This window comes from Lissotriton helveticus, chromosome 11 (assembly GCF_964261635.1).
Source record: "Lissotriton helveticus chromosome 11, aLisHel1.1, whole genome shotgun sequence".
NCBI classification, from domain to species: domain Eukaryota; kingdom Metazoa; phylum Chordata; class Amphibia; order Caudata; family Salamandridae; genus Lissotriton; species Lissotriton helveticus.
Window position 1 is genome coordinate 851,736,550 of NC_136072.1, and position 25,643 is coordinate 851,762,192.

General features: G+C 44.7%; 1 protein-coding gene across 1 annotated transcript in view; it reads right to left on the minus strand.

Moving 5' to 3' along the window:
• CCDC60 (coiled-coil domain containing 60) overlaps window positions 1–25,643 on the minus strand; it is a 532,753-nt gene that overhangs the window by 148,722 nt on the left and 358,388 nt on the right. Inside the window, exons 5-6 of the mRNA XM_078665905.1 lie at window positions 12,718–12,840; window positions 8,330–8,434 (exon numbers count right to left, since the gene is read on the minus strand). Coding sequence (XP_078522031.1) covers window positions 8,330–8,434; window positions 12,718–12,840 — 228 coding nt within the window. The remainder of the gene's footprint in view (window positions 1–8,329; window positions 8,435–12,717; window positions 12,841–25,643) is intronic.

Sequence of the window (25,643 nt, forward strand, 5' to 3'; positions counted from 1 at the left end):
TTCCAGCCCTCCTGAGCTCCGACAATGGACCTGCGTTCATTTCCCATATAATAGGGGGAGTATGCAAGGGGCTTAGGGTCACACAGAAACTACACTGTGCTTATCACCCACCTGCAGTGGGCGCTGTGAAGAGAAAGAAAGGGGTGTTGAAAAATAAAATTGGAAAGATTTGTGCATCAACTGAACTTTCATGGGTGGATGCACTACCACTAGCCCTGTTGGCAACGAGAAGCACGCCAGACAGGGTAACAAAGATCAGCCCCCATGAAATAGTGTTTGGTCGCAACATGAACATTGCAGGCCACATGTCCACTGCCCCACTGTCAATAGTAGATGATCTGCTTTTGTGCTATTGCAAGAAATTAACAGAGACATTACATTACGTTCATGGCCAGGTTCTGCAGGCTCTTCCAGAAGCAGCAACTCCACCGTCACATAACCTGCAGCCTCATGATTGGATTTGGGTAAAAGCCCACACCAGACGACACTGTCTCCAGCCAAGGTAGAAAGCCCCTACCAGATCCTGCTGACAACAGCTACTGCCGTGAAGTGCGAAAGGCTGACATCCTGGCTCCACAGCTCCCACACCAAGAAAGCACCAGGGCAGGGAAACAGAGAGCAAGCTCCACCAGCACCATTCGAGGCATCTGAGGCACTTCGCAGGTACAACCTTCACTCCAACAGGCAAGAAAAGACTGACAAGAGATAAGAGGCAGTTACCTGCTCGCTGCAGGCCAGGCATCCAACAAAAGACACAACATATCAGAGGCAGTCCCCTGCTGCGCAAAACAGCCTATGCTTCCGGGTATATTCCTTCCAAAGACACACGTTTTCTTCAAAAGTGCCAACTGTTATGTGTTAGTAACCTCTGACGGTACACAACAAAGGCATCAACGTCTCTCTTCAAGTGTTGCTGGCGTAGTGGTGCAGACCCTGTTAGGTAGATACCGAAGACAAAGCTATCAAGGACACGCCCAAAACATAAATAGACTCATCTGATCACAAATACCAGTGATGAGATCTGGAAGACTCCGATTTATACAAGTGAAAGTGGAAGAGAAAGAACTAATAATTAACATAAGACCATTGTCCCCTGGAATAGAGATAAACGGAGTACTGCAACTGACTGTGCCAAACACCCAGCTACTGAGTAGGTTAAGACCTGATTTTGCAAGACATTTCATTCCTCACTTTTGGATATCAGGCATCAGCACAAGATATCGCAACACATGCCTTGACATTTTACATTGCGTGATTTACGCCATAGAAGACATTTGATCTGGTCTTATCAGAGACGTTAACTGAACAGTGAACTGGAAATAGGTAGGAAAATAGGAACTATGCCAAGAACAAGAAGAGGGGAAAGAAAATGGCAATCAGTGCTACTGGTAATACTATTGCCAGTTCCAGGGATAATAGTGACTGCACTGATAATAATATATGCAAAAGATCTGGAAATACTGTTCCTTAAATTCGAGGTGGGGGATGGAAGTGGTTTAAATGTAACATATGAAGGAAGGAAAATTAATATGACAGAACAAGACATTCTGGGGGAGGTTGAAATTAAAGGAGAAAAGGAACGGGAATTATGGAACGAGTACCAAGGAAATAAATAAGTTGAAATGTTAAAAATGTATGTACACATTATGAACATATCGGGATGTTATGTTTGCACACATCTACCAACAAACACAGAAAACAGCATGAGCTACAATGTACTACCTGTCTCTAAATATGTGGGGGGTGTCCTAATGCATGATATGCGCTTCAGACAGCATAACATGTTCATAACTGTTGCAGGTTCTATGAAGGTGATAGCAGTAGGACCAGCAACTGCAAGGCCTAAGACACAGAGGTTGTCATGCATGAACATGCAACCATCAAAAAGAGATCAGGCAATGTTCAAAACATTTGACAAGACAGCTAGGAATGAGGAGTGGAAAGACAGGGATGGTTGGGACAAAAGGGCTGAGCAAAAAATCCCAGGATGTTAGGTAAGACAACAGCTCATAGCACTGTCATGCATTCAGAATGATAAATGGATGGCCCCTAAAAAGCCAGCTGTGCTGGTACGCCCCCTGAAGCAACCATGTACAACTAGTGAAGGGAAGGGGAGAATGGAAGAAATGCAGTTATGGGTGTAGCATTGTAGAATAAGCCAAAGGTGAGCAAGGGTTAAGGGAATGCTAGGAAAGGAATGATAAAGCCCTAGGAATTTCAGAAGGAGAATATCCAGTAACACTATCAATTTTCGTTGGTGAGAGTAACTGCACACACACAACTAAGCTATCACGGATTAGGAAGAATGATCAGCTGTCTTCACCTGGACTAGTGGGTTTCAAAGGACTGTTCATTGTCTGTGGCCAATGGGCATACTTCTCTTTGCCCCTGGGATGGTATGGTAGTTGCTACCTTGCCTCCATCCCGCTTTGAATTACACACTTCACTGACAGTACAGGTTGAGCACCAAGAGCACCGGACAGGAAGGGTTAGGAGGACACCAGAATGGCAGGCAGACCTGCTGACAGGGTTAGGAGCCATAGGGCCTGGTGCAGGGGTAGTATATACCTTCATATGGATACACCAGTTAGCAAGGATGATTGAAGATCTTGCAGATTCGACCGTAGCAGCTTTGGGAAATATCACTGAAAAACTCACTGCCATGAGAGCAGTAGTAATACAGAACAGGGTTGCATTAGATATCATCCTGGCGAAGGATGGTGGAGTATGTCATGCCATCCACCAGGTGTTGTTCCTGGATACCTGACAACAGCCGCAATATAGACAAGGCAATACCAAACATAACAGACAAAGGATGAAGCACATAGCATACATACTGAAAGGATGTGGGAACAGCTAATGCTATGGTTAGAAAACTGGGAATCATGGATATTGGAGGTGATTATTGTAATAACAACAGTGTTAATATGCCTCTGCATAATGATCCATGTTTGTCTAGCAAGCTGCACAGCCTTTATATCACGCTGTGCACAATGTAGGCCCCAAACAAATGGCACAGACCTCACAAACATCACACAAATCCTGATGATGAAGGAGAGGAGATGGTGGTCAGACATTAGAAATTAGTGATTTGGTATCAGATGGGCCAATGTAGAAGCCATCTTTCTTTTGTGATACCAAATGCTGTAAGCTTCTAGGCCCTGTTAAGTTGACATGAAAATCACTGCACCAGATGTTTGTACTTCTCCTTGGCTTCAGAGAAACGGCTTTAGTAATGCAAGGCTTGCTCAAGACAGATACGTGACAAAGGAAGATGCTCGCTTAGACACAAACGTTTCAGCATATCCCATTTTGCAATATTTCTAGTCATTGCTATTATGTTGCAATTATTAACTGGAAAAGTACCGAAACTGATATCTTACATTACAGTGGAAAGTCCCAGAAGCTGCCTACTTGGGTCACGTGTTCAGCAACAGCATATTTTGGACCTTAAATGGTATAGCACAGTCTAGGCCTTTGCTAATTGGTCAAATGAACTATGCTTAATTTGTACTACGTATGTTAAGATGCTGCATCCTTTGCGGTTTGGGGCTATAAAAGCTGTCAGAAATGTCACATTGTTGGACATTCAGTATATTTGCTGTCTGTCTCCGTGCAGCACGTACTTTGCATTGTTTGTTGGTGTCCAATATATTCTGCTATCTTCTGTGCTGACAGAGAACTGTATTTCTGGTATTATTTCTTATTATTATTATTATTTCAGATCCCACACTCACACTTTACCAGATCCTTAAAGTATGGAGGTGTGCATGACACCCGCCCCTTAAAAATTACTTGCACCTAAAGTTTGACTTAATGCCTAGAGACCGATCAACATTTTCTTCTCTGCTGCATCTCAGATTGCTGCCCCTCCTGTACCTCAAAGGTGGGAAAAATATAATGAAGAGACTGCAGGGTGTTGGGATGCATCTTCCCAATAGATACAGTAACAGAATATCGTGGTCTAAATATCGTCTGACAAAAAAAGTGTCCTAAATATGGTTTAAAAAGATATTGCACCATCAGTGTTAATGATAAAAACTGTACATCAAATTTAGCAATATTTTTTTAATGATATTTAGGGCACAATATATATATTAGATGATATTTTCTGAATCAATATCGATATCCTGATGTACAACCCTCACTCTATCACTGCTGGCGAGTGACAAGTGCCAGGCTTCTTCTTCACGGTGGCGAATGGAGAGCCACTATATGGTTTCAAGAGTTTTCATGGGGCCTAACAGCAAGCCAAAGCTGTAAGGACTGACAAGCCGTTTTCATTTTCAAACATGTCACTCCCCATCTGGGACATGAAAATACTAGAAGTGCTTCATCACACAAAATACTCTATTCTAAACATTGACGACAATTTTCGGAATTAAAAACTACTAGAAACCTTTCAAACAAACTAAGGCACTGCTCCAAAACAAATAAATGAACAGCCATCTTTTGGGTGCATTTAGCTTATACTCAATCTCTTTTATTGGCAAACTCAAGGGGTACAGTTAATCAAGTTTGAAAAGATCAGCCAAAAAGTTATCTTAACATAGTATAAATATTCCTTTCATCCTTCTCTGCTTATGGTTGTAGTCCTCTCCCAAATTAAACCTCAGTTTCTCATCGCCTTTCAATTAAGTGGTGTGAGCTTGCTGACCAAGTATCTTCACATGAGTCAGATCAACTTTTCATTATTGAAACCTGGTTCGCTCTTACCTTCCCAAACTTATGCAACATGCTAATTCCAAATGGCTATACCTGTCTCTTCAATGATATCCTACTTTCCTGTGTTCCTGTATTACACCAATTTTAACACCATGCAACAAATGACAACATTATATGATACAAACAGGTAGGATGGAGCATTAACAGGACCTTACAGAGAGCCCTTCAGGTATTACACACTGACACATGGGTTTGTGTTCAAATGAGTGATGGTGCTTCTTTAACCAGTCAAATCTATAGAACTTGAGGCTTCAATCAAGGCTGCATCCTCACCCCATTACTTTTCATTCTCTATATAGCTGTGATGGCTTATAACCTTCAAAGCAATAGAGCGCACCTGTTTAAACTTGGAGGAATGACCATCCAACCTTTAATGTATGCAGATGGCACTGTCATATATTTAACATATATTTCATCTGCTGGGATTGCCGTACTGTGCTGCTACTAACCTAAGCATAAACCATAAAAATCCCAACGTCCTACATAACAGCAAAAGGGTAAGCAAGAAGGATGGATGTGTGAAAATAATGATACAAACAATCCCTCCGGCAGCTAGAAATATCTGAATCTATGGTTTAACACCAAACGTTCCCTCTCTAGACAATTCGAGGAATTAAAATTCTAAGAGAATAGCCTACCAACATCTCGCTGTAGCTTCTCAACAATTATTGAGGCTCAGTTTAAACACCCTATTTCAGATGATTAAAACAAAGTGGAAGCCTTTTCTGTGATGTAGCTGTGAAATGTTCCCTTCTTCCTAGATTGAAAAATTGAGCACAGCACAGTGCACCCTCTTCAGTAGGCTATTTCTCTTACACTCGATCAATCAATCAGGTGGCTTGTTAAAGCACGACTACTCAGGATAAAGGGTCTCAGGCAGTGGGGGTGGTGAGAGAGCTGCTGGTCCTTTGAAGGTGCTGTGGTTCGGTTGAAGATCCAGCTCAACAATAGCTCAAGTCCAAATCAGGTGAGAATTTGGTATGCCAAAACAATCATTATAGCAGGGAGGCACCCATGTTCCAATTGGCAAAGCTACAAGAGAGCCAAATAGGTTTCGTTAAGATCCTTCAACTGGGGAGAATTATGGGTCTGTCAGGATCTAAAACACTCCCACCCATGAAAAATACAATCAAGATGCTCATCATGGAAGAATTCTGGAAACGTTCTGTCTCTTGAAAGCAACTAACGTTCCAGATGTACGACCACAGTAAATTGCGACTCACCATTTGCGCTCGATTGCGAGTTGCAAATTGTGAGTCACAATTTATTATGTACTACAGTGTCAGAGACAGTGATTGATTGCGATTCCCAATAGGGTCGCAAAATGTGAGGCTCCTTAATATTAATGAAGCACTCGCATTTCACGACCCCATTGGGAATGGCTGGCCCTCCCAAGGATGGTGGCCTGCTGGGCTCAGTAGACCACCATGTTTTTGACTGCTTTTAAATAAAGCAGTTTTGTCTTTTCAATGCAGCCCGTTTTCCTTAAAGGAAAACGGGATGCATATAAAAGAAGAAAAATTCAACATTTTCGTCTCATTTTTTAAGGGCAGGCAGTGGTCCATGGGACTAGCTAGCGGAACAGTGAAATTCTGCAATGCGATTTACCAAAAAAAACTTTCCCAAAATGATTTAACATTTGAGCTCACGTTTCGAGGTTAATTTTAATAATCGAAAATGATGTTTGATTTGTATTTTAAATTTTGAATGGTTTTAATTAACCACACACCATAAAGGGCAATAATAATAATAATAAGTTTATGTCTACTTATGTTTTTATTAAATATTCATGGTCAGCGATGTTCAGGCTAATTTGTAAATTAATTAGTGCAAGAGCCAACGTTGTTCTCAGAAGTGCGCGGGTGATGAGGCAGATTAGATTGCCGAATACCAGGGATGTATTTCACATCATTACTCTTTCCTCCTTCAACATACTCTCTCTGCCCCTCTTTCGCACTCTCATGCAGGTTCTATTTAGTCCCTGCTGTCTACCTCAGTTACTGTTGTTCACTCCTTCACTTCTCCCTTCTTTTCCCCATTTGCTGCCTTTCTCTCTCTTCTTCTGAGTCAAAGACTGCCGATTAAAAATAAATCCTTGTCACCAATAAAAAGTGCTGGTGGGCCCCACGTGCAAATAGTGGATCAAATTAGCCATTGGTGATGCTTTTCGCTGCTATGTCCAGTATGAAGAACCGGTGCGTTCTCTCTAAACTATATCAAAATATAACTAGCTGAAAAGAAATTGTGTTAGTGGAATTGTTAGCACTTAGAATTCCTTGACAGAACAGTAAAGGTAATAACGTGTTTTAGCACCAAATGCTTACATTATACATTTTGAAAAGAAGAAATCGATGTTCCTGTCACAAGTGCTCTGTGCTTAGAATGGTATCATTGTTGGACAATCCCATTAAAGCAAAGGCTGTCTGATATTTTTAGCCTGACTTCGATGACATATTTTTTTAGCACTGACATTTGTTTTGCTTCCCGCCATCTTTAGTCACAGACGCACAGGAGAGACAGCTCAACCCCTGAAAGTCACCAGTGTAGTAAAAGGAAGGCTGCTTTAATGAGAACAGCAAAACCCCGAAAGCCGCCACTGTAGTATAAGGAAGGCTGCTTTAATGAGAAACTAAAAATAACAACCCCTGCCAACACCATCCAGCTTGACAACCTATTTTTTCACTAATACAATGCACATAACTAACAACCAACACATCCTTTGAACCTCCCATGCATAGACATCCAAACTCAACATTTTTAGAACTCTCACATATCTTTTTAACCTTAATCATTATCAGTCTACCCATTCTAACGTCACCTTCATTTTATTCCTTGTTTCCACCACCCTCCTGCCACCTTGACCCATCAACTGTACCCATGCCGTTCCTTACCACCACATCTCAGCTCTTATACACCCCACTTCCCCGAACTGACTCAAATGCTGGGTGTCCAAGCCAAGTCTCCAGTTACCCCTCAAACTAGTCGCTGGTCTGTGATATATCTCCTTCCTTGAACTTCAAACCTGTCCCAACAGCGGCAAAGACTCTACAAACACCACCCTATTTCTCAGCAATCAAGGCGTGTTTAGCTAAAGTAATCCAGGTTCATCACACCCAAAGCCACAGAAGCCCTCCCCCATTATACCGCCAATAACTAGTGGAGGAAGAGAAGGTGAAAAGAGAAGAGGACAACATTCTCTTCAGGACTCACAGTCTCCCAATGGAAAGGACACTGACCATTAACCAAAGCTCCCAGCCCTCAGTCACAACACAAGGTCCTGTCCTGACCACACGTGTGCGCATACCATGGCACTTGCATGTAAGGCCCATAGCGAGACCTCGCCGGCCTCATCTCCCCAAGTAAGCATCCACACTATCTGGTTGTAATGTGGACTAACACTCATGAACTGCCTTTAACATTTGAGGTACTAATAGCGGTTAGTCCACCGCCATTTTGAGATGTTTCATTCTTGCACAAAAGAAGTGATGACAACACGACGTCTGGAAAAGAAATGTGGAAGTCTCAGTATCCCAAGAGCCACCTTTGCTATATGTGACTTTACCTTCATGTGCACCTGTTAAAATGATCTGACTAGGTTACTTACTTTATATTCCAGCAGCTAGACACTGGCCGCATTGCACTGAGGGGCTCTATGTACAGAGCTTCCAGAAGCCAGTGTAGGGCACAGAGCTGTCGGAAGAGAGGTTCCCTGTAAAACAGAGAAACAGAGCTGTGACAAAGAAAATAGCTCAACTTACCATCTCTAAGATCCCGAAGATTAACAGGGGAAACAGGGGTAAATGGATTCCTAATAAAGCAATTCAAAGAGCAGAAACATAAACAAGACAGACAACTCATTTAACCTATTCCCTTCTGCCAGGGCACAGAGGGATCTACACCGCTGTCCTAGCTGACTGCAGTTGGCCATATTTAGAGTGGTCTCCCAATCAGGCAAAAATCTCTATATGGTAGACCTTATTAAGCATTCCAACCCATCATTCTTTTGACCACCATTCCTCCTCAGTTTGGATCCAGCCATATGCAAATCTCTCTCAACCCTGCTGTAATATGAACAGTCGACCCCAAACTGCCAGGTGTTCCAGTCAGGGATTTGACCAGAACCACAGATGTTTTGTCAAAGTGCTGAAGTTGAGATTAAAAGCCAAGTGTCCAGATACCAAAGTCAGCAATTTAGCTACAACAGCAGACTGGCAGAAAGTGGATTGTTATTATTGAGAATGAGAATAAGAGGAACCAGTTGCATTTCATATGAAATGCAACAGGTTCTTTTTTTTCTTAACAGCAATCTTCTTTCTGCCAGTGTGCTCTTGTAGCTAATTTTCACCTGTAACTATAGTCATGAGGTATTCACTGGTGGCTTCCCACTGGCAACACATGCTGTCGGTGTCTTGCCGGCTGCAGTTGGTCCTCTTTTACCCCCTGAATTGAAGGCCTTCAGTTTACAGAGACACACTGTAAAAAGTGCAGTGCCATTCAGCAACTATCATGTGCTAAGGCTGAAGGTTGAAGACCTGCCTATCTAAGAATATTTTTACTGTGAGAAGGGGACGATGCTGAGTGGAGCCCCTGCTCTGCCTAACAGTAAGGAACTCATATGGAGCACCTCCCATGTCCTGGGGAGGTTGTAATTTGAGATCACCTGTGTAGAGCTTTCACATGTGAGCTGCAACCCAGTGGCGGCTGCTTCTTAACTAAAGTGGGAGGTGGAGACGGAGGAACGGGGGATTAGGGGAATAATAAACAATTTTTCAAATTTACCTGTCGACACCAGCTGCCTCGGTGCTCTTCTCCGGCTCTCCTCTCGGCAGTCACTGGAGCACAGGCTCCCCTCCCAATACCGACGCTGCTCTCATGCTATACCTAGCATGAGAGCAGCGTCGAGATAGGTCTCATTGACCTGGTTTGTTGCTCAGGCAGTGCCTAGGAGTCAGTAGTGTTTCTTCAACCTGGCTAAACAACACAGCTGGGTTGGAGAAACCTAAGTCGGCCGATCAAATCAGACATGCGCACTTTACAGTGCCCATCACTCTTTTACCTCCCATTGTCCGGCCCCGCCCACACTGACATCTGGTCAGTAAGTCAGTGGCAGTGGCACAGAAAATGATAATATTGTTTTATTATCATTTTATTTTTCACCGATTGAATTTGACAAGTGGGACAACACCCCATTATGGAGGAGCCACCCCTGATGCAACCCCCTTCTAGGCAAGGGTTTCCAGCTCTCTTTGTAAATGTGCGTCTATACCATATGGTTGTGTGATGAGGCATGACAGCTGGTGAGTCGGCAGGCTTAGAGCTGACTCTGTTCACATAACCCTTTATCCACAACACCTGTTCTTGATGTCCAGCTTCAAATGAAATGCCAATCAATTCCTTTTGTCACTAAGGGCCCGATGTAGGTGGCCATTACCGGTCGGTAACGGCCGAATTCGGCCGTTACCGACCGGTAAATGGTTCATTGAGATGTAGAGGACCTTTTTTACAGAATCGGTAAATTTACAGAATCGGTAAATTTACCGATTCTGTAAAATACCGAATCGGTAATTTTACCGATTCGGTAAATCCCACATGTAGGTGGCACAGCAAACAGTGCCACAGGCCTTTAGGAGTCGGTATTTTACCACCCAATCCAATTGGGTGGTGAAATACCGAATCCATGGAGCTACGTTTGGCGGCCTGCATTAGGGACGCGTCACTATGGATACCAACGTAGCTCCACCTCCCTAGCTGTATGCCCAATCCTGGCTGCTTGACACCGGCACAATTCGCTGATGTCATTCCCCGCCCCCTACCTCGGCCCGCCCAAACACGGAAGTGAAATAACACTCCCCATTCAGCGTCCCAGAACTGCTTCCGCGAATTCCGGAGAGACGTGTTGATTTACTCAGGTAACCTTCGGTCCCTTCCTTGTTATGTTTCCTGTATTAATTCATATAGGAACATACAATTTTAATTCGTCTCAAACGTACTCCCCAGCGCGCATTAAGTACAGCTGATTGACTCCGCTGACTAGAACGCTGAATTCCCCAGCAAATACAGACCGACTATGACTGAATTTCACGACCGCTTCACGCGCTAAAATTCTTCAGCGAGGTATGTGATTGTTACACCTTACCCACCATGGCACTACCTTCCCTAGTCCCACTTAACCGTCTTTTATGCTCTTATCTCCCAGCAAATCACTCCCTTTCGTCGTGTCTCCCCAGCTCCTCCAAGCAGCCCTATCATTCGGTGACCCAATTGGCTGCCTCAAGTCATCCCCCTTCAGTGGTTACAAGGATTCCAAGTCACAAGGATCCTTCCAGGTAACCATTAACTGTTCACAAGTGCTTTATGCCCGGGCACACCTTCCCCTCGCCCTAACCTCTCCTCCCTTCCTTCACAGCACGTACCAATTCCGACAACCAGTCCTGATGATGATCCAAAATGCTCCGGATCGAAACGCCGTCGACCTAACAGCCTGACCTACAGGCGCACTTCTTTAGTGGCTTTAAATCCTAACCAAATCAATTGTGCCCACTGTGATATCACAATGTCACATGCGCCGGTTTAGCCACTCACTGTAAATAGCCTGCACCTTATGCACAGTGCGCCGACTCGTGGGTCCTTCCGATTCAGTAATTACTTACTTACATCTTCCCTCCTCTTTTTTACCACTTCTTAAATACCGATTCGGTATGAATCGGTATTTAAGAAGTGGTAAAAAAGATTTACCTACATCGGGCCCTTTGACCCTTGCTGGGAGCAGGTGTCAAAGGGGATCCAGCAGCAGACCTACATAACGTTTGCCTTGGGCCTATGAAACAAAGATACATGCTCCTGCCCTCCCAATTTACAAGTTGGCAGGAGATAAATCTAGTAACTAATACAGTATATTCCACTGAGGAGTCTTAGAAGGGAATAAACAGGTGACCTGCACGTCACATGGAGTACTTTGCAGCAGTCATCCAACACAACAAAAAATAACACAACAACGCAACATGACAAAACAGTTGAACATATCACAGCAAGCCACAACACATACACAATGCACCAACACAGTAAGTTAACCCAAAACCAACAGAGCCACACAATATGGTACTATAACAACACTTGAATTCAGCACACAAAAAACTAAAGATCAACATACGAAGATAACACAACAACATCAACGCCATATTAACATCCACCAACATCCCAGCAAAAGGCAACACAAAAACAAAATTGTTTTGTGTTAAGTGGGATGTATTTACTTTGGTAGGTTGTGATGTGTTTGCATTTGTTTTGTGGTTTTGTTCTTTTGTGGTGTGTTTTAGTACTGTGTTGATTATGTTGGATTTTTGGAAATGAGTAGGTTTGCATTACTTGATGTCGCACAAGATGCTGCCGCTGCACTAAACATGGACTGTCACCATGTTGGATAGTATGTATATTGTAAAAGTCACTAAAAGTGACAAATGAGGTAGAAGAATGCAGAGTCTTTGAAAATATGCATGACAGTAAAGGTGGGAGTTAGAGAAATACCAACTAGAGAGAGGAATGAACTCAGGACAAGGGTAAGAGCATGCGTAGTATTTGACATTGTAGGCCAATGATGACGTCTTGTGTACAGCATATTAAAAATGTGTTATGATATAATGTGGCCTGTTAACCCGCACAATGAAAGGAGAGCCATTTGCAAATTTCGTATGGTGTGATTTAACTAGATGAAGACACATTGGGGATTGTAAACGTTTTAAATGCAAAAGATGGATTGAAAAGTGCATGGAAAAAACAACTAATAGGAATATGGAACTAACAATCATAATCATTGATCTAAGAAAAAAGCTGCTGGAGAAGAGAATCGAATGAGTTTTCAAACAGAACCAGTTGGACTAATACAATAATGTATCCTTAGGTATCATACAAGGAGCTCCACAAAACGAGAACTATTATATTCACTTAAGTAGTCCGACATCTTGCTTAAACCAGAAAAAAAGAAAACCAACGTACGGGTCAGCATCAAACAGATTTTCAGAGAAGAGGCTGTTGTGCACTGGAGTGAAAGGTCGGCTACGCCTTCCTGGTTCCTTTTTCTTCTTCCGGCATTCTTTCATTTCTGTCTGAAAAAACCTACTACAAAAATAAGGGAAATAAAGAATTTCACTTGCATATCATATCATGTCGTGTCAATCGCTCACAGCCTTTAGAATAGTGCAGGGGGGCTAATTTAATTGATTTTTCTTGCCCCAGCCTGTTAAGCAACTCATGGTGCATTCAGACAGAAAAATAGGGAAATGTTGCTGGCACAAAGGAAGAAACCCCCCATCGATTCAAGAACATTGTGTTTTTCTGTTTCACTAACAAACCTCCACTTTGGGGGCTTGTTGACGAGACACAATAGAATGCCTTATGGTCCTTATCAGTATGGGTGCTCGGTCGGCGCTCTTTGGTCAGAAAAGTGCATCCACCGCACCAGCAGATCCATTGTCAGAACAGAGATCTTATCCCTACTAGGCAGGTGCTGATCCCTAGATAGGGCTGTTGGTTCTGTGCTGGAAGGGTATAGACCAGTGCCTTCACCGACCCCACTACCTGGAAGTCTGTCCACCAGCCTCTAAGTAAGGCCACGTGCCGTTACTTGTCCGTGCCCTTGCCTACACGCTCTGTACCAAAAAGAAGCTCCTTGTTCTTTCTGAAGAAATCTGGTAAATACTTGGCAAATCATGCCAGAACACGTCCGTAGATTGGCTGATTTCAGTCACATTATTCTAACTTAACGCTGAGGTAGTGTGGTATTCAGTGTAAAAGGACCTGCAGGTGTTGTTTGTATTAGGGCACCAGTTCCAATACATGTCTCGAGAAGAGTTTTAGGGCTATCATTTAATTCTAGAATCAAGGAGTATTATTTTATCATGGTTACAGTCACCATCTTCACTTCCTTTGATTGAAGTCAAGTCCCCTTCTTGGTGGCTCTTAGGGAATCACCAAACAGAAATATATTTGATTACAGAATGAATGACTCATCAGTAGGTTCAATGGGGTAGCCGTGCTTTGTGTTGACAAGTTCTGCTGGTAAGGTTCAGGTAATGAACACGACTAGTGACCTCCAATCTTTCATTGATGGAAGACTCGAAAACGTCTTTCATTTTCAGTGTCAAGCAAGAGGTTGGACAGGGCCCCACTACTACTTGAATTACTTGATACTTACAGGCGTGGTAACTGCAGCTCTTCAGCCCATGACCCGTATGGGTTAGATAAAGAGGCCACCTTAGATTAAATATTAGGAGCTTAATTTTTTAGAGGTTCCCCGTCATTTGGCTTTACACCACTGGTTGATGGATAAACGATGCGAGGAGGGGCCTCAAAGATATCTGATGTCAATTTCAGTGTGAGTTCACATAGCTGTCCATCTATAAAAGCCTGAACTGCATATTCTAACTTTAGTTACGTGCTTTGCTGCATAGACACCCGTGTATTTTGAATGTGAATTTTGTACTCACAGAGAGCACTTACTGAAAACCATTCACTGCGCAATGCAGACATCTGTGTTGCAAGGAATTTTAGAGAAGTTCATTAGGAGTTTGCAGGCCTATAATTCTTGGGGGTGTAATGTTCCATCAGCTGGGGTATTTCAGTCCCTAGATCAGGGGTATTCAAACTGTGGGGCGCGACCCCCAGGGGGGCCGTGGAGTGATAGGAAGGGGTCGCGCATTCCCTTCACACTTCTGCCCAGGCCCATAGCTTCATCCCCCCTCCTCCCCCATCGTGTGTCTCAGCCAGGGCTGCTGGAGTGCAGCCGGAGCTGCTGGGGGCTCGTCAGGGCAGGGTCTGGAGTCTTATCTCCGGCACACCCCGAGTTTTTCACAGGTCATTAAAGAACATTAGAATATTTACATACCTTTAGTAAACTGGTTACTGGGCCCCCACTCTGCCTATTCCATACATTTGCATTTTACATTTACTGGGGTAGTGTGAGAATGCATTTCATGAAAAGTAATACAAGCATTTACAATGCAATAGGTCTCGCATTTACAAAACTTTGAGCTACTGGCATTGTAAATAACAAACCTTTTATTTATGTGTTGGTTTTCAAAACGTATAAATGAAAGGCATTGTCATTTACAATGCCAATAGCTTAAAATTTCGCAAATGCGAGACCTATTGCATTGCACATGCTTGTTTTTTATTTTACTTAGGTTTGATATTTTTCACAGGTGTTCCATAGTCCCTTGTCAGAATCATTAAGAGAAAATTTGAAGAGGCCATTGGTCACTCGTGGATCTCTACAGTGTGGAGTGATATTACAGCCATTAGTTGCAACTTTTACATTGGTAGCAAACGTTCAACATTACAAAACGTTTTAATGTACCAGACATGAGGTGTTCTAACCCTACCTGTCCACTGCCATAGTATACTCTTGTAATAGAGCCCTCTGTTAATGGGATTGAAATTATATGGCTGAATAGAAATGCAGTTGTAAAACATTGCAGTACTTTTGAGACTAGTAATGAATAGCTAACATTCCCTTGAAGAAAACGAGCGATCTGTTTTCCTAATTGAAAACAGATGTCGGTGAGATGTCGGCGTGCGGGTAACACAACAGGAAGGAGGGGGCCGCTCATGGAAGCTTTGATCAGCGCCGCGCGCCTCTCTGGAGACTCCCCTGCATTCCAGAGAGGCGCGCGACGCGATCCTGTCTGCCCTGCGATGCCGTGGAGACAAGACCTGGCCGCGCGCACAACGTTATCCTATGGAAAAACGCTGCGCGCGGCCAGGTCTTGTATCCCTTCGTCGGTCTCAGACTGCTGAGACGACGACTATAGTTCTCGCTTGCGAGAACGCTCTTTCAGCGCGTTCGTCGTAGGCGAGACCTAATAAAGGAGGGTTGCCAAAAGAAAATGCCAGCCCTGTGTTGTTTAAAGAGCCTGCAAAGACGTCCTCTTGACACTAAATAGACTTCTAAATAAAAAAAATATGTATTCATTTGTTATGTGACTTTTCTGTCTTTGTTCTCTTTAATTATCAATCATTGAGGCAGCCCTATAACACAATTAAAAGTGTTTCTATTTATATTTGCTGTTCTAAGTATGCACCGATTTGTGATGAAAATACAGTTTTGGGTGACTGCTTATTTTGTAACCATCTGGGACATCAAAATAATGAGCTGGAAACCCTGATCATAGGACTCGGTGCGGGACAGCAGTGATAGGGGAAGAGAGGGAGTACTGGGATGGGTGCTGAGCAGTGATTAATTTGTAATAAAACATGTGTCAGGGCCCTCACCAGTAGGCCATTGCAATTTTGCCCAGCGCGACATTGAAGGAGCACACTCCTAGGACCCGGCCCCCCGGTTCCCGCCCCTTCCCTCATCGGTCATTGGGCAGGCGGATCGCCGCGAGGCCTCCGACCGCCCAAGTCCTTCCGGGTTGCGGCGTGACGCACTTCCGGTGGGGAGGGAGGGGGGCGGAGACCGGGGCCTATTTAGGGGCCTGGGTCAGTGACCTCGGTCTCTTTGTCCCCCTTCTCCCACATCGGACCGCTGTGCTCGCCCGTGATCTGCGCCTCCACCTCTACCCCTAGCTTAAGTTTTAAACTTTAAATTAATCTGCCCCAGTTGCTTCACCGGGTCCAGGTCGTGTGAGGAGGTGCAGTCGGTCGGTGGAAGCGAGCCGGCGGTGATCGAGGAGCGTGGAGACAAAGGCTGGTGGCGTCCTTCCGACGGTGACCCTGCAGGCCAGGTAGGGGGGTGCGTGTGACTGGGGGGGCCCGTTCGTGGCTGCAGAGAGCAGGAGCAGTGGTGCAACATGAGCGCTTTATTTAAGAGGCCCCGATCTCTTGTGGCTGCGGGCGGGGGCCTTTAGGCGCACGGTTCTCCTGCCGGCTGTGTTGGGCGCTGGGGGAAAGACAGCGGGTGGGGGCGCGAGCACAGCGCACTGGTAGGGCGGGATTCTTGGCACGTACAGGTAGCACCGCTGCGAGCACAGGGTATGGGGGCCAACAAGGGGCTAAACATATAACCGGTCTCGCCGAGGTAACCTCGAGCGGTAATTACACAGTCCCAGTCGGTGAAGGAATTAGGAGAGGATGCCGCCTGAGAAAATGAGCCATAAACGAAAGGATACTGAGCCTGAGATCGCCCAGATGTTAAAAATGATATTAGCAAAGCTTGGCAATAATGTCAACGAGAGTAGTGATGAGGAGGAACCAGTGCCTGAGCAACCAGCACCAGGAGGCATAGAGCGCCCGCGTAGGGAGGGAGTACCACCCAGGGCTTCCTTCCCTCCTTTGATCAAAAAACCTAGGGTTCAGGGCAAGGTAAAGAATGGGGGCAACCGCAAGAGGGACAGAGCTCGCGATGTGAGCGGGCCAGCAGGCGGGGGCGAGCGTCCAGTAGGTCCCGCCCCCCCACTTCCCATAAGTGTAGCGCCCTCTCCTCCATCTGCACCAAGCGTGGACCCAATGAGTAAGGTTTTGGGCCCCCTGGTGGACCCGTTAGGGTCAGCCCTAGCAGAGATTAGGGAAGCATTGAAGGTATTGGCGCCAGTGCAGACTCCGGTGGAACCACCAAAAATGGCAACACCCATCTCTCCTTCACCCCAACAGCAAGCAGGTGGGCAGGCAGGGGCGTCACCGGATCCCACAGCAGAGATTTTAGCTACAGTGTCCACCCTGGTTAGTCAGCTAGCAGCGCCCACTACCTATCCTATAGCGGGTAATGCAGCAGTGGCTCCCTGGGTTCCCCCGAGATCTGCATAGCAGGACGCGCTAAGTAATATTCAAAAGCAGTTAGCCCTCCTGGTTGAATCCCGTGGCAAGGCCACTTTGGTGACAGAACTTAATCACCCAGCGGCGGCAGGCCCGTCAACACCCATAGGAGGTAAGACGGGGGGCGATTCAATCAAACCTCTGGAGGGTGTTGGTGGGGTAGGGGTGGTGCAGGGCAACGTGTTGTCTCAGCCTGGAACATTAGCTGCCCATGTACCTAGCGAAATGAAGGAATTAATCTGGAAAGGCGAATATGTGGACATATTCGCGCTAATTCGACCAAAAAGGCGGGATGTGGAATACAAAGAGAGAGAAGGAAAGGAAGGGTCCTTCAGAGATAGGAAACCAAGGGTAGAAGAGTCCTTTACTAATTGGCTGTGTGGCTTTCAACAGTTATGTTGGAAAAGAAGCCAGAGTTGGCAATTTCATTGGTGTTGTATACAAATAAGATCCTGACGGCCCACGCCTCCCTGGGCGGGACAGCCTGGTTAGATTACGATGGGGACTTCAGGTGGGCGAAGGCAGCTAACCCAAGTATAGGGTGGGATCAAGTGGAAGTCAATGTGTGGTTGGAGAGTGTCAACAACAGAGAACAGCACACCAAGCAGCCTTTCGGACATCTCAGGGAGGCCCGGGGGAGAAGAAGGGAACGTGCTGGGCGTTCAATAAGAAGATGTGCACCTGGCCCACGGGGCAGTGTAGATTTAGGCATGCCTGTTCTTTCTGTGGCCATCCCGCCCATCCAGAGTTCAAATGTGTCAAGAAATAAAAGGAGCGGGGAGGGGCTGGAAGCAGAGATATCAAACACCCGCAGCCTTAAGCTGCCCACACCCATGGACATTGGGAGACTGTTTTTTTGGCTTAATCAGTATCCAGACAGGACAGCAGCCAAAGTTCTCTATTTAGGTTTTTCTTAAGGCTTTCGCATCCCGGCGCAGGGCGTGGCTCCAGTCAGGCAATGCAACAATTTGCTTTCAGCGCGCAGGCACCCCACGGTAGTCGCTCAGAAAGTAGAGAAGGAACGCGCCTTGGGTAGGGTGGCTGGTCCCTTTCCGTCCCCCCCTTTTGAAGGGTTTGTTTGTTCCCCACTGGGAGTGGTGCCAAAAAAGGAGCAGGGACAGTTTAGGGTGATCCACAACCTCTCAGCACCTCGGGGGCGTCAGTAAATGACGCCATTGACCCCTCCCTGTGTTCGGTGACATACTCTTCCTTTGATGCAGCCTTGCAGAAGTTGAGGGACTTGGGGCCTGGGGCCATCATGGCCAAGACAGATATCGAATCAGCTTTCCGCCTGTTACCGGTGCACCCATGTGATTATCATCTATTGGGTTTTCAATTGAATCACCAATTCTACTATGATAAGTGTATGCCAATGGGGTGTGCAGTTTCTTGCAAGTACTTTGAGACTTTCACCTCCATGCTGCAGTGGGTTTTTACACTCAGAACTGGTTATGAGGAGGTGGTACACTACCTGGATGACTTCATGGTCATGGGCCCGACCGCTTCTGAGGCTTGCGTCTGGGCTCTGGGGAAGCTAGTGGCCTTGTTTCAAGAGTTCGGGGTTCCTTTGGCACCAGGAAAGACAGTGGGCCCTGATACGTGCATGACCTTCCTGGGCATAGAGATTGATACAGTGGCAGGAGAGTGTAGGCTCCCCCTTAACAAAGTACAGGCCTTCTCTCTGGCCATTGAGGCAGCTCTGGTAGGACCTAAGGTGACCTTACATCAGTTACAGGTACTGGTAGGTCAGCTCAATTTTGCGCTGAGAATTATTCCCATGGGACGTCCCACAAGCATCACCGCGTGCGCCTGAGGGCGGAGGTGAGAGAGGATCTCATGGTATGGCGCAATTTTCTGAAGGACTTCAATGGAAAGGTGGTGTGGCCTGCGCCACAGGTGTCTAGCACAGAACTGGGCGTACTGGGATGGGTGCTGAGCAGTGATTAATTTGTAATAAAACATGTGTCAGGGCCCTCACCAGTAGGCCACTGCAACTTTAACCACCCACTGATTGCCTTGCTTGCCCGGCCAATGACCCTACCTATGCAACTACGAACCATAACACTTGTACAAGTGTGACTATTCAGACTATTTCAAGCTTCCAAAGCTATAAGAATGGCATGGGTGTCAGGAGTTTATCATTTTAATGTACATTGAATATTGAATTAATAAACAGCTGTTCTGCTAATCTCTAAATTACACAGATTAGACAGAGCCACCATGAGGCAGACTCTCATAGTGCCAGTGTGCACAATTAGGTGCCAGTGCCAAGCACTGGAAACCACTGCTCAAATTAGGCACTGGTGCTGAGGTAACAGGGGAGAGGGACGTCGGTTCAAAAAGGTGTGGAAGAACAAAGGTGTGGAAGGTGCATGGGGGGGGACTGAACAGGTGTAAGATACAAATAGACAAACATTTGAATGGAGAGACTTGAGGTGAATGAGAAGTGCCGAGGGGCAGGAGAGGTGACGGGACAGAGAGGCCATGCGATAAATGCGAGCGACTGTTAGAGATGAGGGCAGTGAAAAGACAGAATGGCAGAAGGTGGTTAAAGGTGAAGTGAGAGGTTGGATGGGGAGAGTTCGGAAATTGTAAAAAGGGGTGATAGAAGTGGACTGCAAATTGAGAGAGGGATCTGGGATTAGGAGAGGAGAGGGGGTGAGAGGAAAGCGGCATAGTTAAACTGCTTAACTCTGCACAAGACCGCCAGGGTTGTAAGGGACACCTGCTGGTCCCGGCCAGGGCCAAGTGATCTTCTAATGTGGCAGCATGTATTCCTGTGGAGTGGAAGGCCCATCACAAAGGTTAAATAGACATCTTTCTGACGTTAATTGCTGAATTTTGGTTATAAACTGGTGCTGATAGGGTGAAATCGTTTCTTACTGTTACTGTGTGTAAAAATAATATAGCAATGCTATCCCAAAATACGCGGCATCACATAACATTATTTACATTTTCTTCCCACACAATGTGGTCAAGCCTGTTGTGTAATTTGGTCCTCACCTGCCTCATAATTCCAGTAGCCCTGCCTACAGGTTTAGAATTTTTTGTCCGGAGGGGGTCCTTTTGCCTGAAAATGTTGAATGGGTGGTCTCGGCATCCTAAAGTTTGAAGACCTCTGCCCTAGATTGACGGATCTTAGGGCAACACTGCACATTAACCTGTTTACTGCACATTTTTGCCCTTTCAGCAGATTTGGAGTAATACTGTGTTACTGTATGTAACGTGACATTGCTGCATCACAAATATGATTACACTGCCACATATCACTGAGCCTCTTTACGACTCTTAAAAAGCAGGTGTTTATTCGGAGCCCATAAGTGTGGAGAAATTGTGGAAACGAAGGGATATGTGTTTAAACCACTAAATCTAGTGAGAATACCGCAGTCACTTGCAGTAACATCATTACCATATCAAAAGATGAGTCCTGTATTTAGGGGATAGCAGCACATGACATACGAGAGTATAAGCATGCTCATGACAACTGTATGTACTGAAAGAAATGAGGACGGTCAGTAGTTTATCAAACTCATCAGTAAGGCTGCCTCTGTGTTTTTACTGTCTGTTAGGTCTGGCCTCGAGACTTTGTTAGGCCTCTCACCAGCCTTATGCTATCAAAAATAGATAAATAAAAAGTAAATAAATATATTCATACATACTGAGACTTTGGGTCGGGTCTCTTCATCCATTGGTTTGGTCAATTGTCTTTCACATTTTGCTTCTGCCCACCATAGCATACAGCATATTGATTTGATTGATTTGATTTGATTTGGGATTTATAAAGCGCACGATTGCCCATGGGCGTCTTGGCGCTATGTGACATAGTAGATCAGCTAGCTTCTGTTTGAGGTTAAAAACTTGCAGTGAACAAACAAGTTTTTATCTCTTTTCTAAAAGAGCGCAAGGAGGGGCTGTTTTTGATAAACATTGGGAGCAAGTTCCAAATCCTGGCTGCATGCAGTCTGAAACTTCTCCCACCCCATCGAACCTGATTGAATTTAGGTACCTGAATCATTTTCTGATGGCTGGATCTCAAGGATCTGGAGGGCTCATACCATTTCAAATGACTTTTCAGGAACTGACAGCCCGGTCCATGGAGTGCCTTGTATGTCAGACAGAGGGATTTGAATGTAACTCTTTTGCCTATTGGCAGCCAGTGAAGACCAGTTAATCTGTGCGCTACTGGCTATATGACTATGAGTCAGCCCACTTCATCCGTTGACTCTCTTGCATTGTGAGTAATGCATTTTGCCTGTTCGCGTGTACATCTGCCTAAAAAGATGTGCACCTCAGTACAAGCAACAGTAGGCCAATTCTTTTCTTTGGTGATATTTTTCTTTCCATTCATTGTCCTTTTAAATTTTTTAGACCTCCATAGGCATTTGAATGGTGTCTTCGGGTGACAGTAATTCAAAGTCAACAGTATCCTTCCTTAGAACCAATAAAGTTAATATTTTCCTGTAGTGTGCATTACAACTAAAAATAGTTTATATAACACATATGAATGCTAGGAGACACTGGTACTACTCTTGGAAATGTATTTAAGGTTTTGTTTTTTATTTTGCATTTTTCTTGCAAGCATATGGTTGCCTATATTAAATGCTGGCATGTTTCTTTTTTGAATCATATGCATGCAGTATAAAAGTAAAAGAAAACTAACCATGGCACCACCTTGCTAAACCAGACTTAATGGTTTTGCCAAAGCATGTTTGTTTGATAGAGTCAAGTTATTCCAGCCCAGAAATGTTCTACTGGATATCCATGTGGCTATGATGCAGTTAAAGAAGAAATTCAGTTAAGACTGCCATGGTATAGTCATGGAGAAGGTGAAAAATCACTGCTTTGAGGGTCATACTGCTTCTCTTACTTTAAAGTAGGAGAGAATGTGACGTAACGGCCACAACAGCCGACTTTGGAACTGGGGAACCAGTTTCCAGTCTCGGCGTCGACTCAACATCCTGTGATTCTGGGCAGATCACTTAATCTCGCCAATGCAACCAAAACAATGAATGTGTATTTGTGTAATGTAACCAGTACTCATGTAAAGCGCCCCAATACCTGCAGGTCGAGCTGGTGCAATCTAAATAAACTGCAAAAAAAGAGGCTACTTGGTGCCTTTTTCCTGCACAGAGGCTAATCCCCTGGAAGTAGGAGGCACACACCTTATCTCAGAGCCTCTGTTGACTCCTGGTCAAACAACCTCCATAGCAGGCTGGGCACACACCAAAGCTCTGAAGGGGTAACTTAAGAGTTTGTCAAAACATGTAAACATGTTCTAAATATGCAAGAAGCAGGATTCCATGCATTTCCCATGTTTTTGTATTTAGGAAAATATAGTATGAAATCATCAACAATATTATGATAACTTCACTGTATAAAAAAGTATTTGCCCATTAGCAGGAGCAAATTTCACAATGGTAAAATCTGAAAAAACAGATATTACAGCAAATACAAAATTAAGGGCCGAATATACTAACCACTTTAGTGTCCCAAAAGCTCCAATTTGGTGTTTGCAGCTGTTTACATGCTTTTTTCCTATGTACTAATCCCATTTTAGTAGTCGAAAAATAATTTTCGGACTCCTAAAATGGAATCCGAAAGGATATGGATTCAGTATCTGGAAGTGAATCTTTCAATTAACAAAAAAAAGTATCTAATGTATCCATGTTTAGCAACTGACATTTGGTCGCAAAGCATTGATATTTAAACAGAACCTCAAAGGTGATGGTAACTTATTCACAAAAGGGTGCTTTGAGATCCCTTCCCCTTTATGAATGTTAAAAAAACTGTTGAAGAGTAGGCAGTACTCCCCTACCAAGTCTTAAACACATATTTGAAAAAAATAACTTTTCTTTTTAAACAATGTCGCATTCCTTTTAAGAAATAAATGCTCCTTACTTTATTGAAACGTAATCACAAACATGAAGGTCAGCTTATGATGGCGTTTAATCGTAGTGAGTAGTAAATTGCGGCTTACCTCATTAATATTCTTGAAGTAGGTTGGATTGCAATACACTATGATTTAGATGTTTAAGAACCGACCTATTAATACAGAGGTTGGGTCTTAAAAATCTTTACTTGTAACTGTTTTACGACAAGATATTCTTACGCCTGGCCCTAGATGGGTCTCCTGTACCATATTTATTTCTAAATTTGCTGTAATCGCACAATTATCAATTCGGATAAGACAACTACTGAAATCGCGGTGTTACCATAAAGGCCCCAGGAATCTTGAAAGGAGAGCCTCATTATTCCTCAAATCAAAAGAAAAAGAAACAACCTCTGAACAATACTGATCGTCGTGTCACGGAGGCTTAATATGGCTTCTGGGGCAAGCAGAGTCTTGTCAGACAAGGAAAGGAATGAATCTACTCTAGACCTGTAATGTAAAATGTGTTCAACATGGCAGAATGCACTGGTAAAAGATATGTTTTCACTCTTTTCAAAGTAGTATTTCCACACTACGGCAGCAGAGGGTGATGCAGGCCAAGTTTAGGCGCAGCTGCAAACCATTGTTATTAGCGATGTCTTGCTCACTGCTATCATACAGGCTATGGCAAAGTTAATAGGTCTGAGTTTATTGTGCTAACGCATGAATAAAGAGGCATGCAGAAATGTGTGCTGTTCCAAGCTTCGAAAAAAAACCAGCTGCACCGCCAACATGTGGAATAAAATACAGGCACAGGCACCACAGTTAGTTGTGTTGTAGGCAACAGAAATGTTACCACTGTATCGGTGTTCATTTTCTAGACATGTAGATGTTTTATGGCCTTCAGGCAAACAATAACAAACAATATTCCGAAAATATGGAGGTTGATATCTGAGCACCGGATCATGACCTGCTTATTTTCACACAGGATGTGTGTAGTTCGCATTTCAGCTAATGGTAACTGAAATAGTTCAATCTTTGCATAAGTGAGAACAATTGTGTATCGGTCCTGGAGAGTCTGACCCTATTAAAAAAAATACACAAACACAATAGATTAGGTTAAATGGAGCACCGCACGAGACTGTGATTTTCTTAACTAATTAAAGTTTGACTATCAGGTGTCGGTGTTTGCAGTAGCGGCCGGCACGACTCGCGGGTTCGGTGGGAGAGTCGTGTGGGTTCACGGAGGAGGGGAGGGAGCCTCGCTCCCCTAAGCCAATCACAACACTGCAATGGCAGCGTTGTGACTGCTGGGGACGGCGCCAGCCGGACGCCTATTGGGAGGCCATTTTCTCTTTATAGGTTGCATACAGCCTACATACAGAAAAGTCAGAGTGTGCATGACTGATTTGGTTGGCTCCAGAGGGTCGCTCAAACAGTCAGGGTCCAGAGCAATGGGCAGGCCACTGCACCCCAACCCGCCCACTCCCAACCAGGCATACCCTTCTGCTTTCTCGCAGTGCGAGAAGCAGAAACATAAAATGTTATTTAAAATACCATTTTATGTTTTTGCTTATCACACTGCGAGAAAGCAGTGGGGCGATGCTCCTCCGCCCAAATGGAGGAGCTGCCCCAGGGTGTTTGTGGTATTTGAGGCTAGCAGCGGACAGGGCGGGACTGGCAACCTAAAGCAGCCCTGGCAATTTTGTCGGACCAGCCCCCACATGGTGCTTAGTGAGCGAGTCTGATCACTACAAGGCGAGTTTGGGAAGTGGTGCAAGTGTGAAACACTGGCGGGCCCCGGGAGGGTAGAAACAAAAGTGAGTGAATTATCCTTGCTTGCTGCTAGTGTTACTAGGAGTCGCTATTACAGTACCGCTGCAAAGTCGCTCCTAGTAACAAAACTGGCACCCACCACTCCAGCCTCCAGGGTAAAAGCCTGATGCAGGGTATGGCCAGTCTAACCTAGGCAGCGTAGAGGCCAGATAGGAATATAACACCTGAGGTGTTGTTAATGCATCCTGGAGTCTCTTGTGGTAAGAAGCTTTCTTTGTTTTAAGTGTAGTAGCATTTATAATGCCCTATCTTCAGCCCTGCTGTGGTGGAGAGTGGGCTGTAAAAAACTAGTTACTTACCTGTACACTATGGTTCTCCAGTATTACCTTTCATAGATTCACATGCTTGTATCTTCCCCGTCGTCATGGTGGGAGTCTCACGGTAACAAGATGATCATAGCAGTATTAGAAAACTGCATAGAAAAAATCCCATAGGGAATCATATTATTTGGTAACCAAACCTCATC